The sequence below is a fragment of the Pollicipes pollicipes genome, unplaced genomic scaffold (genome assembly GCF_011947565.3).
Source record: "Pollicipes pollicipes isolate AB1234 unplaced genomic scaffold, Ppol_2.1 Scaffold_7231;HRSCAF=8579_pilon_pilon_pilon, whole genome shotgun sequence".
NCBI lineage: Eukaryota > Metazoa > Arthropoda > Thecostraca > Pollicipedomorpha > Pollicipedidae > Pollicipes > Pollicipes pollicipes.
Genome location: NW_023597034.1, coordinates 45,678,365 through 45,693,225, shown reverse-complemented (window position 1 = coordinate 45,693,225; position 14,861 = coordinate 45,678,365). Strand labels below are relative to the sequence as shown.

The 14,861-nt window shown below is 56.8% G+C and overlaps 2 protein-coding genes across 2 annotated transcripts in view; one reads left to right on the top strand and one right to left on the bottom strand.

The window, feature by feature from the left end:
* The first annotated feature begins 3,297 nt into the window (after positions 1 to 3,297).
* On the top strand, positions 3,298 to 10,217 carry LOC119110234 (phosphatidylinositol glycan anchor biosynthesis class U protein). Its single transcript, XM_037233977.1, has 8 exons — positions 3,298 to 3,365; positions 3,905 to 4,026; positions 4,248 to 4,447; positions 5,035 to 5,236; positions 6,049 to 6,265; positions 6,875 to 7,012; positions 7,515 to 7,788; positions 9,722 to 10,217. The coding sequence occupies exons 2-8, from the start codon at positions 3,906 to 3,908 to the stop codon at positions 9,830 to 9,832; spliced, it is 1,263 nt and encodes a 420-aa protein (XP_037089872.1). The 5' UTR covers positions 3,298 to 3,365; position 3,905; the 3' UTR covers positions 9,833 to 10,217.
* Positions 10,218 to 10,306: 89 nt separating this feature from the next.
* LOC119110183 (methylmalonyl-CoA mutase, mitochondrial-like) overlaps positions 10,307 to 14,861 on the bottom strand; it is an 8,983-nt gene continuing 4,428 nt past the window's right edge. Inside the window, exons 2-10 of the mRNA XM_037233919.1 lie at positions 14,385 to 14,441; positions 13,982 to 14,038; positions 13,780 to 13,836; positions 13,543 to 13,735; positions 12,843 to 13,048; positions 12,434 to 12,586; positions 11,782 to 11,928; positions 11,162 to 11,378; positions 10,307 to 10,411 (exon numbers count right to left, since the gene is read on the bottom strand). Coding sequence (XP_037089814.1) covers positions 10,335 to 10,411; positions 11,162 to 11,378; positions 11,782 to 11,928; positions 12,434 to 12,586; positions 12,843 to 13,048; positions 13,543 to 13,735; positions 13,780 to 13,836; positions 13,982 to 14,038; positions 14,385 to 14,441 — 1,164 coding nt within the window. The 3' untranslated portion in view covers positions 10,307 to 10,334. The remainder of the gene's footprint in view (positions 10,412 to 11,161; positions 11,379 to 11,781; positions 11,929 to 12,433; positions 12,587 to 12,842; positions 13,049 to 13,542; positions 13,736 to 13,779; positions 13,837 to 13,981; positions 14,039 to 14,384; positions 14,442 to 14,861) is intronic.

The following is a 14,861-nucleotide window of genomic DNA, read 5'->3' as shown; positions in this document are numbered from 1 at the left end:
ACCATCCGCGGGACGCGCCGCCCGACACGCGAAAACAGGAGACAACAGAGCTGCAGCGGCGGCGCTGCTGGAGCGAGCGTGCGGTCCTGCCGGCCTGCGTCACCGCAGTGCCTCGGCGCCGGCTGTGTGCCGGGCTCTGTGCGCTCCAGCCGTAATAGCCGCTCGTGCCGAACGCATGACCCCCGTCCATCGGGGACCGATCAGCGGCGGCCAGCGCCTGGCACGGACGGCGCGGCGCTGCTCGTTACCTGCCGATGATTATCGCCGGCGTCGATGAGGTCCGTCGACTCGTATGGGCGCCGTCCCAGTCACGGCCGGCACCGTGGGTCAGCCCGCGGGCAGGGCAGGTCAGGCGACTGCTGGCCGCTGGGCACGCGATCTCCAGCCCGGGCGCGCCTCGGCAGGAGGGCGATGTACGCACTGATGCTGGACGCGACGCACTGCGATGAACGCACTGATGCTGGACACGACGCTCTGCGATGTTCGCACTGATGCAGGACGCGATGCACTGCGATGAACGCACCGATGCTGGGCACGACGCTCTGCGATGAACGCACTGATGCAGGACGCGACGCACTGCGATGAACGCATTGATGCAGGGTGCGATGAACGCACGCGACGCACTGCGTTGGCAAATGGTGCATCATTTTGAAACGCATTCAATAATCACACCCATTGTTTGTCGTCATTGTGGGTTTACAACGTACTCAACTGCTGAAGCTATATGGGGCCGCCTGCCTTTCACCCTGACAGGAAGGAAGGGCACTGCGGGGAATCGAGACCCGCAACTTGAGTGTCCCAGACGTGCAGCTCAAGTACTACGCTACCAGCGCCCCCAAACCGTTTGTTACGCCGCTGTACTAGCTGAACTGGGAAAATGGACATAAAACTGTAAATGAAGATTGGGCGCGATGCTTGTTTGTTTTTGCTTTTGTTATGTTCTTGGGATGTTAGAACAAACCCAATCCCGACCGGCTCGTCTTCAGCGGCGGACCCTCCCATCGGTCAGTGCATTCTGCCCATTCGCTATACAAATAATCCCTTCTTCAAATGGCGTCAATATTTACCCGATCTGTCATTGGTCATTAGAGCACGTTGCGTCGGGATGCAGAAACACAGAATCAGGCCCCCTGCCCCAAAGCTCTGAGAGTATGTTTTGCCACCCCCCCCCCCTCCAAAAAAAACATTCCCAGAACTTAATAAAAGTTTCGTCTACTTACCGACTGTTTTAACTTTAACTGTTCCAACTGTTTTGTTTTAACTTCTGTTTAAGATTCAAAAGCATCTCGGTGTTTTTTCGGTTTTGAATGGTGTCCCTACTAGGTACCCGCGAGAGGCACCATGCACTGGACCTTGGATCCTACACCAGCCAGCTGGCGACGAACGGTTGCGCCCCTCCCCCCCAAAAAAAACTACTCCAGGCTAGACCCGCCCCTGATTAGGAGTACCAAACAAAATGGAGGCCTTCGATGGTTAAGTATGTCGTAGTGTCACCAAAACAGTTGTCTCGAATACACACGGTCGTGCCCTTGGCTTACGATTCCAAGGTTTTCTTAGGCTTCCTTATTCTAGTCATTGCGGTACGACTCGATGGCAGCTGTCAACTGATGCAAATTGGAGCCGATAGTGCTTTCATAGTGAACTTGTACGCGCATGGTCGCAACTACCTCGCACAACCATAATTTTTTTTTTAATTTACCGCCCCAGCGTTTGCAGCTATCTGCCGTAGCCGGTCTGCAAACGCTGAGTGCTGTACTCCCACGGGGCCAGCTGAATAAAATGATCAGCTTAAACGGACAAATGTTTTTCATTGCCAGCCCAGAGCCCTTCAGCCATGCTATCAAATGCATGCCGTTGCACTGTCCGCGTGCGGTTAGAAACATTTTCCTGGGTTGCCGCACGCTGGCCCCCACACTACGGGCCGGCCGGTCAGATTTAGCAGTTCGCTTTAGGGGCTACATGAATAGAATAGGTGACGTCTGAAGACGACTGACTTACATTGCCGAACGGCACTGCCCACATATTGTTATGTCGTGCACACAATGGCACCCAGAGCACATGAAATTTTGTTTTTATTGACCACCGTGTCTGCAGTTTGCTGCTACGGACGGACCGCCAATGTGGGGCGCACATTGTGCACTGGGTGCACATTTGGGTGCACATTGATACACTGTCAGGGATTCAACTGAATGAAAGGGACGCCTTCGCCGGACAAGAGTGCTGCAGTGTCAACTGATAACCCAAGAGCAACGGCATCGAATGGACAGGTTAACACTTCTCATGCGTGTTTATACGTGTTTCACCCGACTTCCTTATTACGGCCATTACGCTATGGGGTAGCCGGTCGCATTTAGTAATGCATGTTCAGGAACTCATATGTGATAGAGTTACATGCTGGACGACAAGTTTCCAACAAGGATTATTTTCCCACATGGTATGCACACGTTGCACCCGCATCACTCGACAATGAGTATATTTAATTGGCCGCCGAAACTTTGCCGCCTCGGTCAGCCCGAGTTGTAGTGCCAGCGTCTAGCCCTACAACAGTGGGCTAGGAGCAGACGCTGCAACTCGGGCTGAGGATGGGATGCATACGAGCTGACTCACTTGCAACACTTGAATTGTCGAGAGGAGGCAGAATAATCGGTGCATGTTCGCGGAGCCCAATTGTCGGTATGTGCGCGTGCTTTGGCCGCTCGTCGTAATGCTATTGTTTATGTTTTCGTGACCTTGTACTTATACTTGCATTCACGAAGTCCGCTACGGCGCTTTTTTACAGAAAATGTCTTGCCTTTGGGGCATGTTTCAAAAATATACTCTTGTAAAACCTCAACACCATGTATGTATAAGAGTGACACATACCGCCGCGTGATATGCCATGCAGTCCATATACGTTCTTTGTGTTTGGACGGTTATACTTTGCTGGAACCTGACGGGGGCTAAGTCTCATGCACCCTCCCCGTGTTGGCTGCGCCACTGCGCTTAGGCGCTCCCCCCCCCCCCCCTGCCCCCTTTCCCCGGCGATCGCAGCCCTTCACCGGGCGATATTGCAATTCATCTGTCCAAATATTGCGATGTCCGGAAAATTTAGATGCTTGGATGACTAAGCTATTCGAATGAATATTTTCCAGAATACTCAAATCATGCTCATGTTAGTATGGATTGTACGGGGTGACATATTTCCACGCCCTTCATGATACTAAGCAGTACTTTAGTGGTTGTGTGGGTTTTGGGAAATATCACGGAACATGGCGAATCTTTTTCATTTCCGACGCCCGGCATCGGGCATTAGCGTCACTTCAAAGTGCTGCTGGTGTGGAAAGTTCCGTGTGGGGTTGGTTGCTGCGGTGCATTTATTGACGCAGGTGCGTGTTGTTTTCGGTTTGAGGTTTTTACTAGACTGGCCTCTAATAATATCAACCAGGCTTATGCTGATATGTTCTTTGTTTTTGTTTTCCTTGAACGTATCGGTAATGTTTAGGGGCGTGACACCAAAAGTGAAGCTGGGGTATCCATGTAAGGTTTGTCTTTCTTCCGGCCCTGATTCCGGGTTAAGGGGTAACTGTTTTCTATGTTTTTCCTGTTCCTGTGTCCACGCCTTGCCGCTATGCTGATAGACTTAGCAAAGATCACGTATTGTGATTAAAGCCTTCAATGTAGTTTTTGTGAACAGATCGCAGCTTGAATATCAACTGTGAAGGATATCACTTGGCTCGCCAAAACATTAGCTCATTGTGAGATAACTTATGTATTTGTAGGGCCTATATGCACAAGGTAATGTGGAAGGTGTCTTAATGCTGTTGTTCACATGTGACAAGTAGTTGATAGATGCAATTTAATGACTCAGGTCATGATAAGTTGTGGTTGGTGTAGCTTTCTATTAATATGCACACATGCCTTTCAGGATGCATCTGCTTCTCTTCATTGGAGGAGCCTTGTTAAGGCTCTACTTGATGAGCAATTCTTTCTTCAAGAACTTATGTGATGGAACTATATTTTCAACTCCACTGACATCTTGGAGCCGAGGTAATACATTGTAATTTTCATTCTTCGGTTGCATCAAAAACTTCCTAAACGTAGGTAATCATGCAAGGTAGTTTATATCCAAGTGCTATGCATGTGATATGTTATCTCTGAAGCTTAGGATCATGACTGATCTGATGTTATGATGGTTCAGATGTTTTATCTACCTTGCATTTCATTATACTTTCTCATGATAAATACTTACTATAACCTCTGGTTTTCAGTGACTGAGGGATACTTCCTAATGCAGCAGGGGATATCACCATATGAGGGCGATATGGTCCATGAGTCTCCCCTGACATTGATCCTGTACAGCTTCCTCATAAAATACTGTGAAGCCTGGATTCCTATCATCTTCATTCTGGTAGACATCTGTACTGCACACATACTAATGCTGACTGCTCAAGCTTTCATCAAGAAGCAGGTATGGAAATGTGAGACAGCACTGAGTCATGCTTTGGTTTGTCACATAATGTTCCTGATCCTGATCTGGCAATCACCTGGTATGTAGCAGATCACTGCCAGCTGGTCAGTCAAACCATCTATGAGTATAGGAGGTGATGAATGACTTAAAACATTTTTTTAACCTGCAGCTACTAGCACAAAGCTTTGTGATATTTGGAGGGCTGCTGTTCTGGCATGCTGAGTAATATTTAAAATTTATATCCTATTTTAATGAATTGGTTCTTAAAGTTTTGTGTACTAATTTCAGTTTCAGGGTATATCCCAAGCATTGCTTACTGTCTCTATCCTAAGTCACCTAAGCTGCTATCCTATCCTATCACCTAAGCTGCATTATCCAGTTCATTGGATAATGTTCCCTGTGCCCTTGTGCCAGGCAGGACTGCAGAGGGTTTTGCTTTCAGCATAATCCTGTGGCATTATCATCTTGGGCATGTTTGCACCTCCATTGGTCCATTTCCAGCTTACCTGGCCATATTTGTCGAGCCAAACAGTGCATGGTCATCTCATCATCATCTTCTTTGCCAAGTGTGCCTTGCTCTGCTGCAGCTGCTGGAGCAGAAGGCGCGGCCGCCACCGGCCGGTGGCGCGGCGCCCCTGCCGGTGACGGAGGAGCAGCTGCAGCCAACGGCGCGTCTCGTGGCGGCTGTGTACCTGTTCAACCCGTGCACGGCTGTCAGCTGCGCGGCGCTCAGCACGGCCGGCCTGCACCAGCTGCCATTGGCGCTTGTGTTCTACACGGCCGTCACAGGTCAGGAATGCCCTACAACTGTCACAGCCTCAGGGCAGTCACACACGGCCAACACAGGCCAAACATCCAGCTGTCGCAGAGGAGCCGTGGCTGTCACGGGCCTGTGGCATGTCAGTCACGTACCACGTGATGGTGGAACACTGTCTTGGATTCGTTCAACCCATCATGGGTGGGGCACGTCACAGGTCAGCCACACTGCTAGGATTGACCCGTGGCAGCTTCGGGCCAGTCGCACACGGCCATCACTTATCAGACGCATCGGTCACGGGCGAGACAGGGTCCTCACAGTTCTGACATGGTCGTCACAGCGCTATGTAAGCTACGTGCGGTCCTCACGGACCTGGCACATACCTGGCAGGCCAGCCACGCCCGTGTCACGGGTCGGTCACGCCCGCGTCACAGGTCGGTCACGCCTGTGTCACGGTTCATTCACGCCGGCGACCGGTCACGCACAGACACTCATCATTGATGCATGGCAGTGTGCCTGCAGATAGAAGAATTCGCAATTTTACTACCTGGGCAGTGGGTGGACACACATTCCCCGGTGGACCGAACGGCAGAGCTGAATATCCGCAACTTGGTGTACCGGTGTCTGAGGTGTAAAACACCGCAGCGCATTTGCTTGTGTGGTTATAAATTTGCCACATGCCAAACCCGAATGAGCCGTGCATCCGTGAGCTGTGCACACACACCTGTTGCAGTTTCCACGACAGTTTCTCCGGTTCGATCACTTTCACCGGTTCGGACTGACGCGGCCTGCGCGGCCGGCCGCGGCGAGCGCTGACGAAGGCGGGTGCGCGCGACGTCCGCAGGGCGGTGGCCGGCGTGCGTGGCCTGTCTGGGCGTCAGCTGCTACCTGGACCTGTACCCGGCGGTGCTGCTGGTGCCGCTGCTGGCGCTGGCCGCCGACGCCGGCCGCAGCCGTCTGCTGACGGCGCTGGGCTGCGCGGCCGTCACCGGCGCCCTGCTGCTGCTCTCGGCTCACGGCCTCGGCGGCTGGAGCTTCCTGCGCGCCACATACGGCTTCATGTGCGTGTGCGGACGGGGACGGGCGAGGATGCTGACCTGTATGCCAGGTGACCGGGGCACGGAGGCGGCTGCTCGATGGGCTTCGGACTGGGGTGCTGACCTGTATGCGAAGTGACGGGGCACGGAGGCGCCCGCCCGGTGGGTGTGACAGCAAGGGGATGGGGACTCGGCAGACGCCCTGCGTGACGGTGACTGGTCTTTTTTAATTGGATGGGGTGGCTCCTGTATTCTTCCCCGTGATCATATGTTCTAGTGGCTTTCAGCACCTCTCAGTGTCATTTGACTAACCATACCGCCGCGTAACATGCGTTTGACATGCATGTAATCAGACTTTGAAACACTTATGTGACACTAAGTGAAGTTTGTCTCATTGCGTCCAGGTTGCAGTCAAGAGGCGAATATCGTGTTCTATAATGCACGCTAATTCCAAGGCAGAAGAATACTAAAATCCACTGTTTTTAAACCGGTTGTGCCGCAGCCTGGTCTGCCACCGGCCACGGCCGCTGCCCCCCTCCCCCCCCACCCCCGCTCCTGTTTCCGGTCCGGAGCGGAGTGCGCCGCGGGAAGGGCGTCGCGTGTGACGGTGACGGCAAACGCGGTCGGTTTCAGGCTGTGGACGTGGGACCTGTCCCCGAACGTCGGCCTCTTCTGGTACTTCTTCACGGAGATGTTTCAGCACTTCGAGTCACTGTTCATCGCTACTTTCCAAATCAACGCCTTCATCTACGCCGTTCCGCTCACTCTCCGGTACGCGACCCGGGCTGGCGCGTCCATCGGTCCGGAACGTCACAGCCTGGTGTGCTGTCTGTGTATGCGCCGACTTAGGGTGTGATGCTGTTAGAGGTGAATCAGAAATGTCTGCAGTTAGTATCCGCGTTGTCACAGTTAACCATAAGGCAGGGCTGCCTGTAGCGCCGTCTGATATTGGCAACAGTGTCATGTCAGGTGGACTCCTGCTTGGCAGTGTCTGGTGTCTGCTGGAGTTGGCCGCCCCTGGGCCCTTGCAGTCCCCGGTGTCTGCTGGGGTGTGCTGCTCCTGGGTCCTTGCAGTCTCCAGTGTCTGCTGGAGCGGGCCGCTCCTGGCGCCTCGCAGTCTCCAGTATCTGCTGAGGCGGGCCGCTCCTGGGCCCCCGCAGTCCCCGGTGTCTGCTGAGGCGGGTCACTCCTGCCCCTGTTTTGACGCCGCGCTCCGTGACCGGGTGTTGCGGGTGTGTTTTCCCTGCGGATGACGACGTTGTCTCGACTCCAGATTCCGTGACCGGCCCGTGCTGGTGATGTTCGCGCTGCTGGTGCTGATGGTGATCTTCAAGTCATACCCGAGCGTGGCTGAGGCCGGCCTGTATCTGGCGCTGCTGCCGCTCTGGCGGCCGCTGGCGCCATATGCCCGCTACGCCTTCCCCGTCAGCTGCTTCTACCTGTCGGTGACTGTGCTGGCGCCCGTCATGTGGACCCTCTGGATCCATGCCGGCTCGGCCAACGCCAACTTCTTCTTCGCCGTCACGCTCGCCTACAACGCCGCCCAGGTGAGAGGCGCCGGCGCGGGCGCTAGCCTCCCTGGCTGGCCGGTCGCCTCGCCGGCGACCCGCGGCGCCGGGTCGGGCTGCCGCCGTCGCCGCTGCGGTCTTGACCGGGCGGGCCGGGCTGCGGTGATGAGGACCTCGGTCTTTCCCGCGGCCAGCACCAGACTCTCCCTAGCCGTGCGTTCACCGGGACGGAGAGGCTGTCACGTACACCGAATGGTCGCCTCAGGGCAGTGTACGGTTTTATTCTGTCAAGACCAAGGTTCATGAGACTGAAGAAAACTGAGACAGGTTGAACTGTGTATCATACGTTTTAAACTATCCCGGCATGAATTAAGAGCAACTGTGGTTAGGAGGAACCCTCACCACGGTCCTTCGCGTCAAACCATGGGAACCACCGCCATACATGGCAGACATGTGCGCTCGAAACTCTTGATGGATCTTAGACAACACATAAAGTTGATCTAATCGGAATTCTAAAAAGCTTTTAACCTTGGGTCAACCTTGAAAGGTATAAAAGTAGAGACGTTGAGCATGGGTCCGGCATCGATTTTCACAGCGATCAACGTTCTGTTGGGGACAGCTACCAGCAAGCAGAGTCAGAACTTCCGGTTGCATTTTTTTGGGCCGAGTCGATTCGTTCCGTAATTGACGATCGCTCTTCCGCGCTGTAGTAATTGTGTTCCCCGTAGAGTCTCCAAAGCATTGTTAACAGCAGTGGCGTGTTTGTAGCGGAGCGCGCGGCACTGAGTTGACGAAACGATCGCGTGAGCGGTGACACCACCATCAGCCAACGATTTATGGGAAAGGCACCTCTAAAGAACCCATAATTCGCCGACATAACTGCCAAAAGCTCCTACGCTGAACATTTACAGGCTAGAGCGTCATGCCATCAATCCGGTGAAACAGCAGTCAGCCCCGACACCCGCGCTTTTGTGCGGTCCAGGGACAGGATATCACAATGAGGAGGACGAAAATCCTCACGCCGTGAGCGGACCCCCAACCCCAGGACGTCAGTGGTCTGTGTGTCAGAGGCGGACATGGAACACGCTGTGGATAGACCTCGACCCCTGGACGTCAGCGGCATGTGCGTCAGAGACAGACAAAGAACATGCTGTAGACGGACCCCTGACCTTTGGACGTCAGTGGGGCGTGCGTCGGGCACGCTATGAAGACGCGGAGAGACCAATGGGCATGATATATAATGAGCCAATTTCCAACTTGGCTGAAAAACAAACTATGTACAGCAAGTCGTTTGTTTACCTAACAGCGCCTGGCAACGGCCGGCACGTGTTAACGGTCCTGCGTGCCTGGGAAATGGGCAACTTCTGATGACATGCAGATGACGTGATCGATGATGGCGCCCTTGACCAAACAGTGTGCTAGTAATAGTGGTATCGATTAACGCCAGAATGCGCCCATGCAGTGCCCATGCAGCGCCCATGCGTTTCCCCGAGCCGAGTCGCTGGCCCTTTCTGCCCTTTACACATACCCGGTTTTGCCGCATTTTTCATAGCGTGTCTGGCGCACTTCCCAGCGATGATACAGTTTGGTACCTCGGTGGGCAGCATTTGCTTACGAAGAAAGGGCCTAGGCTGGGACAGCCAGGTGGCAAGCGCTCGGCAGTCCAACTCGTCCTTTTGTTGGCATATAACCACACGGGTGGGGGACCTGTACCGCGGCCTTTCCACTTGTCGCGCAAGTTCAATGACAGGGGAGGGGAACATGTGCCGCGGCCTTTACACTTGTTGGGCACGTTTAAAAAAGCCTGCGACGATGCGTGAGATACGCACGTCGTGTTTATCATTAATAACCCGAGTTTTCTATCAGTACGACTGGATATTTCCAGCCGGTGCATCCCTCACCGCAGAAGATCGCCCGCCCCCGCGTCACAGCGCCAGCCCGGCCGCCACCCACCCGCCGCCTCCTGCCGCAGATCTTCCTGGTGACGGACCTGCTGTTCGCCCAGCTGAAGCGAGACCACGCGCTGCGTCACGGCTCCAACACCGAGGTGGACGGAAAGCCGGCCAAGCTCGTGTTGTGCTGAGTCGCCTCCGCCAGCGGTCGCGACCTCTCGGTGATCGGCCGGGTACCCCGCTGTCTCAGTCAGCACGAGCGGGCGGGCGGCCGCCGCCCCGCCGGTCATCCTCAGTGAGTCATTCGCCATACTCCCCACCCGTCTGCGTAAACAGCGTGCATTTAATGTACTGTCGTGTAATATACTGTCATATGTACGACACGACTCTCCGGGCGCTGCTCTCCAGGGCAGCTCCATATTGCACTAGCTCTCCTTCCGTCACGGCCCGGTGACTCAGACAGGGCCGCTACCCAGACCCGCCCGCTGCTGCGGCCCGGGAACACTCGGCCCGGGCCGGCGACGCTTCCTCTCGAGACGAGACGAATACGAGGCGATCCAGCCCGCCGGCGGCTCCGTCACACACCGCTCTGTCATATACCGCCCTCACAGGCGACTGGGGCGGCTGGCTCTCCGCGTGGCTCGCGGCGGCGGCCGGTCAGTGGCCGACACCGCGCGTGTCGGCGCCGGCGCCTCAGGCCGTCTGTCGCTCTCGGATGTTCTTGGAGATCATCGACAGCACCTCCAGCGCGGCCACCGGGATTTTGGTGCCTGAAACGAGCGAACACGCCGGGCTAGGATGAGACAGGGCAGAAGGGAAACGGCACAACACGCTATCGGTGAATGTCATATTGTTACTACGCGTTGTAGACCGTTTTGTTGGAGAAATTTCGGAGGCATATTTTGCACGAGTGTCCAGGTGATCAGCTTCCGCTCAGTGAAGCGAGTAGTGAAGACACCGGTTTCGACATCCCACAAGAGGACTTCTGGCTTAACGGGCGATGTTTGCTTGCAACCGGACCGCATGGTGTCGCGTGACGGTGTCACGCGGCCTCCTCTGGTCGACCAGGACTCTTGCCCAGTCCAAGTGACCGTCCAAGAAGCCACATTAAACTGGCTTTGGGGTGCGTGAATCCGCACACTTTCAGCACAGTAGACCATGCCCGATGCTTTATCAAGTGAGCAATCATTATGGACAGGGGTAAAGAGCAACACGAGCAGGTGCACGTGGGCGATACGGTATGGACAGGATGCGGAATATACACGCACAAAGAGAGGACATTTGACATGCACGCATCAGATGGCAGGCAACATTGTATCCGGGGGCACACGTTTGCTTTGAAAAAGTTTTTCAATACAAAATTATTTACCCCGCCTCTTGAAATGCGGTCACACTATCAAGGGCAGTTCCAAACAGCCCGAGCTGTCGTGCTCCTGACCGCTTCAAGCCAGACCGGGTTCGTAACAGAGCGCGCGACACGCGTCCGCGCTGGCAGCAGCCGTCGCGCCCGCCCCGCTCACCCGGCCCGAAGACGGCGGCCGCGCCGCAGTCGTACAGCATCTGGTAGTCCTGCGGCGGGATGACGCCGCCCACGATCACGAGCGCGTCGCCGCGGCCGGCGGCGCGCAGCGCGCGCACCAGCGCCGGCACCAGCGTGCGGTGGCCGGCGGCCAGTGTCGACACGCCCACCACGTGCACGTCCGCGTCCACCGCCTGCTGCGCCACCTCCTCCGGCGTCTGGCGGGCGCACGCCACGGCGGCGTTAGAGGGCGCCCACCGCTGTCGACCGGCCGCAGCGGCAGGCGCCAGGCGGCCCGCATGGCGTACACACACGTGACCCACGCACGTCGGGCGCCGAGATGACTGTGAGCGATACCGCCGGATTGAGCGGCTGGCCAGCGAATGGCCCAGTTGACGCGGCGCTAATGCTTTTCGCGCAATGGTGGGGATTTCTCGTCGCTAACGTATGAGTGTCCATTGTGCCCCTTCTGACCAACTAAACCTCATGAAAAAACTTATTTCAAACACGGCGAAAACTCCTCCCTGCATTAATAAACCCACGCCGCCGGGTAGGCCGAGTGTCCAGCAGAACCCGCCGCGGCGGGCCGCCGTCAGCCGAGAGGGCTTCCAGCGCCATTACCTGGAAGAGCGGGCCGACGTCCACGTCAAAGCCCAGGTCGGCGAAGCCGGTGGCAATGACCTTGGCGCCGCGGTCGTGACCGTCCTGGCCCATCTTGGCCACGAGGATGCGCGGCCGGCGGCCCTCCTCCTCGGCAAACTCCGCCACCTGGCGGCGGCCGGGCGGTGTCACGGAGCGGCGGCAGGAGAGGGGGGTCTCCGGCGCACCTGGTCGTACCAACCGTGGGACTGCTGCACTCCCCGCCCTGCAGGATGCGTGGACACTCGACTTACACGAGCCGTCGGCGCAGGCAATCCCTGGGACGGAAAACAGAGCAGGTATTGTCACTGCGGGCACTGCCCCACCGCGAGAAGGGTATGCTGAGAGACCGGGGATTGCAAGAAGGGTCATCACAAGACGACTGCCGCCGACGCAAGCGGGGACATGCTAGGGTCCGGTGTTCGCTGGGCTTGCATTATAGGACGGCCGGCTCGCCGGCGTGCCGCCCGGCTCGGCTTGGACAATGAGCTGGCCGGTGGCGGCGCCTCCAGCTGCGGCATACCATCGGCTGGGAAATGGGCAACTTCTGATGGCATGTAAATGACGTGATCGGACCGGCTGAACTCGGCGGTGCCGGCTCAGGCGCCGCCATCGCCGACGCTCTACACCTCACCTTCTGCATGACACGCTGCAAGTCCTCTGTGTCGGCGTACTCGGACTTGTACGCGCCCGAGACAAACTTGTCAGTAGCCACGTGCCGACCGAACACCTCCTCCATGGCCTGCGTGATCTCGCCGACAGTGGCGCGCGCCCGCGCTGCTGCCACCTGCCGACCGCATCCAAAGCTCAGGTTACAACACCCGCTGCTAGTACAGCCTTTCGACGGCATAGCCCCCCCCATGTCCTTGTGAATGTCCCCCCCCCCCCATTCCCCCCCTCTCACGATATCTCCCTCCGTAGACGCCGATTAATAAGAGACCCCGCGTTTAACAAAACATGATTTACACACAGACAAATATTGTAACAGCTTATAATAGCCGGTCCCCAGCGGCCGCCCAGTCCGGGGCCGAACCGCCACTCACAGCCGCCTTCAGCAGGTTGCCCTCGCCGGAGCGCGCCGTCTCTGTGAGCTCGTGCAGGGCGCGCCGCACGGCCTCCGCGTCCCGCTCGGCCCGCAGCGCTCCAGCTTGGCGCACTGCAGCCGGTACCACCTGCTCGTTGTCAATCATCAGCACGTCTAGCGGCTCCTCCTTCTCCAGCCGGTACTTGTTGACGCCGACGATTGTCTCTGTCGGTCGGCGGGCGCGTCGTCAGCTGGCTGTGTTAGCCGTCAGCTGGCTCCGGCAGTCGTCAGCTGGCTGTGTTACCCGTCAGCTGGCTCCAGCAGGTGTTAGCTGGCTTCGGTAGCCGTCAGCTGGCTGTGTTAGCCGTCAGCTGGCTCCGGCAGCGCTGTCCGCTTCCTCCAAGCGTGACCAAACAGCATGCTAAGCGCCCTCATCTGACTTTGCGCGTCGTGTTTATCATAAATGGGCGAGAAATGTCCGCTATAAGTACGATCTGCTTTTGGCGCAAATTCCTCCGATCCGTTGGTGATGTAACTCGAAGACAAATTCAGCAAGGAAGTAATCCATCAACTTCCAGGGTGACAGTGACAAGTTCCCAGCATGAAAATCACTAGGAAATATGTCACGTGACACCAGACGAACAGAACTACACGGAGAAGACCGGAATCCCAGAGTTTTTTGCCAGCGAGTGCGAGCCCGGCAGGCGCCGACGGCGGACCGACCTTTGCCGGAAGTCGATGGGCGGCCTGTTTGCGGGCGGCGCACTCCTCGATTTTGAGCTGGGCCAGCCGAAGCGACGCCTCGGCCATGCCGCCCATCTCCTCCACCTGGTCAATGACCTCCCGCCCGGCGCGCAACATCTCGGCCGTCAGCGCCTCCATGGCGTACGAGCCCGCCCACGGGTCAATGACCTGCCGCACAAAGGGGCAGAGGTTAGCGCCCCAGATCAGCCCACACGCATCTCGGCCGTCAGCGCCTCCATGGCGTACGAGCCCGCCCACGGGTCAATGACCTGCCGCACAAAGGGGCAGAGGTTAGCGCCCCAGATCAGCCCACACACATCTCGGCCGTCAGCGCCTCCATGGCGTACGAGCCCGCCTACGGGTCAATGACCCGCCCCACATGGGGGCAGAGGTTAGCGCCCCAGATCAGCCCACACGCATCTCGGCCGTCAGCGCCTCCATGGCGTACGAGCCCGCCCACGGGTCAATGACCTGCCGCACAAAGGGGCAGAGGTTGGCGCCCCAGATCAGCCCACACACATCTCGGCCGTCAGCGCCTCCATGGCGTACGAGCCCGCCTACGGGTCAATGACCCGCCTCACATGGGGGCAGAGGTTAGCGCCCCAGATCAGCCCACACACATCTCGGCCGTCAGCGCCTCCATGGCGTACGAGCCCGCCCACGGGTCAATGACCCGCCTCACATGAGGGCAGAGGTTAACGCCCCAGATCAGCCCACACACATCTCGGCCGCCAGCGCCCACATGGCGTCCGAGCCCACCCGCGGTCAATAACCTGCCGCACATGGGGGCAGAGGTTAGCGCCCCAGATCAGCCCACACACATCTCGGCCGTCAGCGCCTCCATGGCGTACGAGCCCGCCCACGGGTCAATGACCTGCCGCACACGGGGGCAGAGGTTAACCGCCCAAGTCATCCCCGACAACGGATGCGCGGCTTTATACACGTGTCTGTATGTGACTTATGTGCCTTTTGTGCACGCGTGTATTCGTCCATGGGTGAGAAGATAAGGCAGCAAGATGTAAGTGACATCAACAGGAAGCTAATGGAGCGGCGGCAGATAGATAAAATATAATATATAGATATAACATATAATATATTAGATAACATATAAATAAAATATAAAAATAGATAGATAAAACAGTTCTATCGTAGTGAAGTAGCGTGTTTGACAAAGCCCGGTGAAAGCTGAACGGATTAATACATCGACAGCGGAGCCCATCCAGAGGAACGCCACGGTGGCGGGAGGCTTCTCGGGTTTCAAGGGCCGGAGGCTACCCTGGTCTCAAGGTCCGGA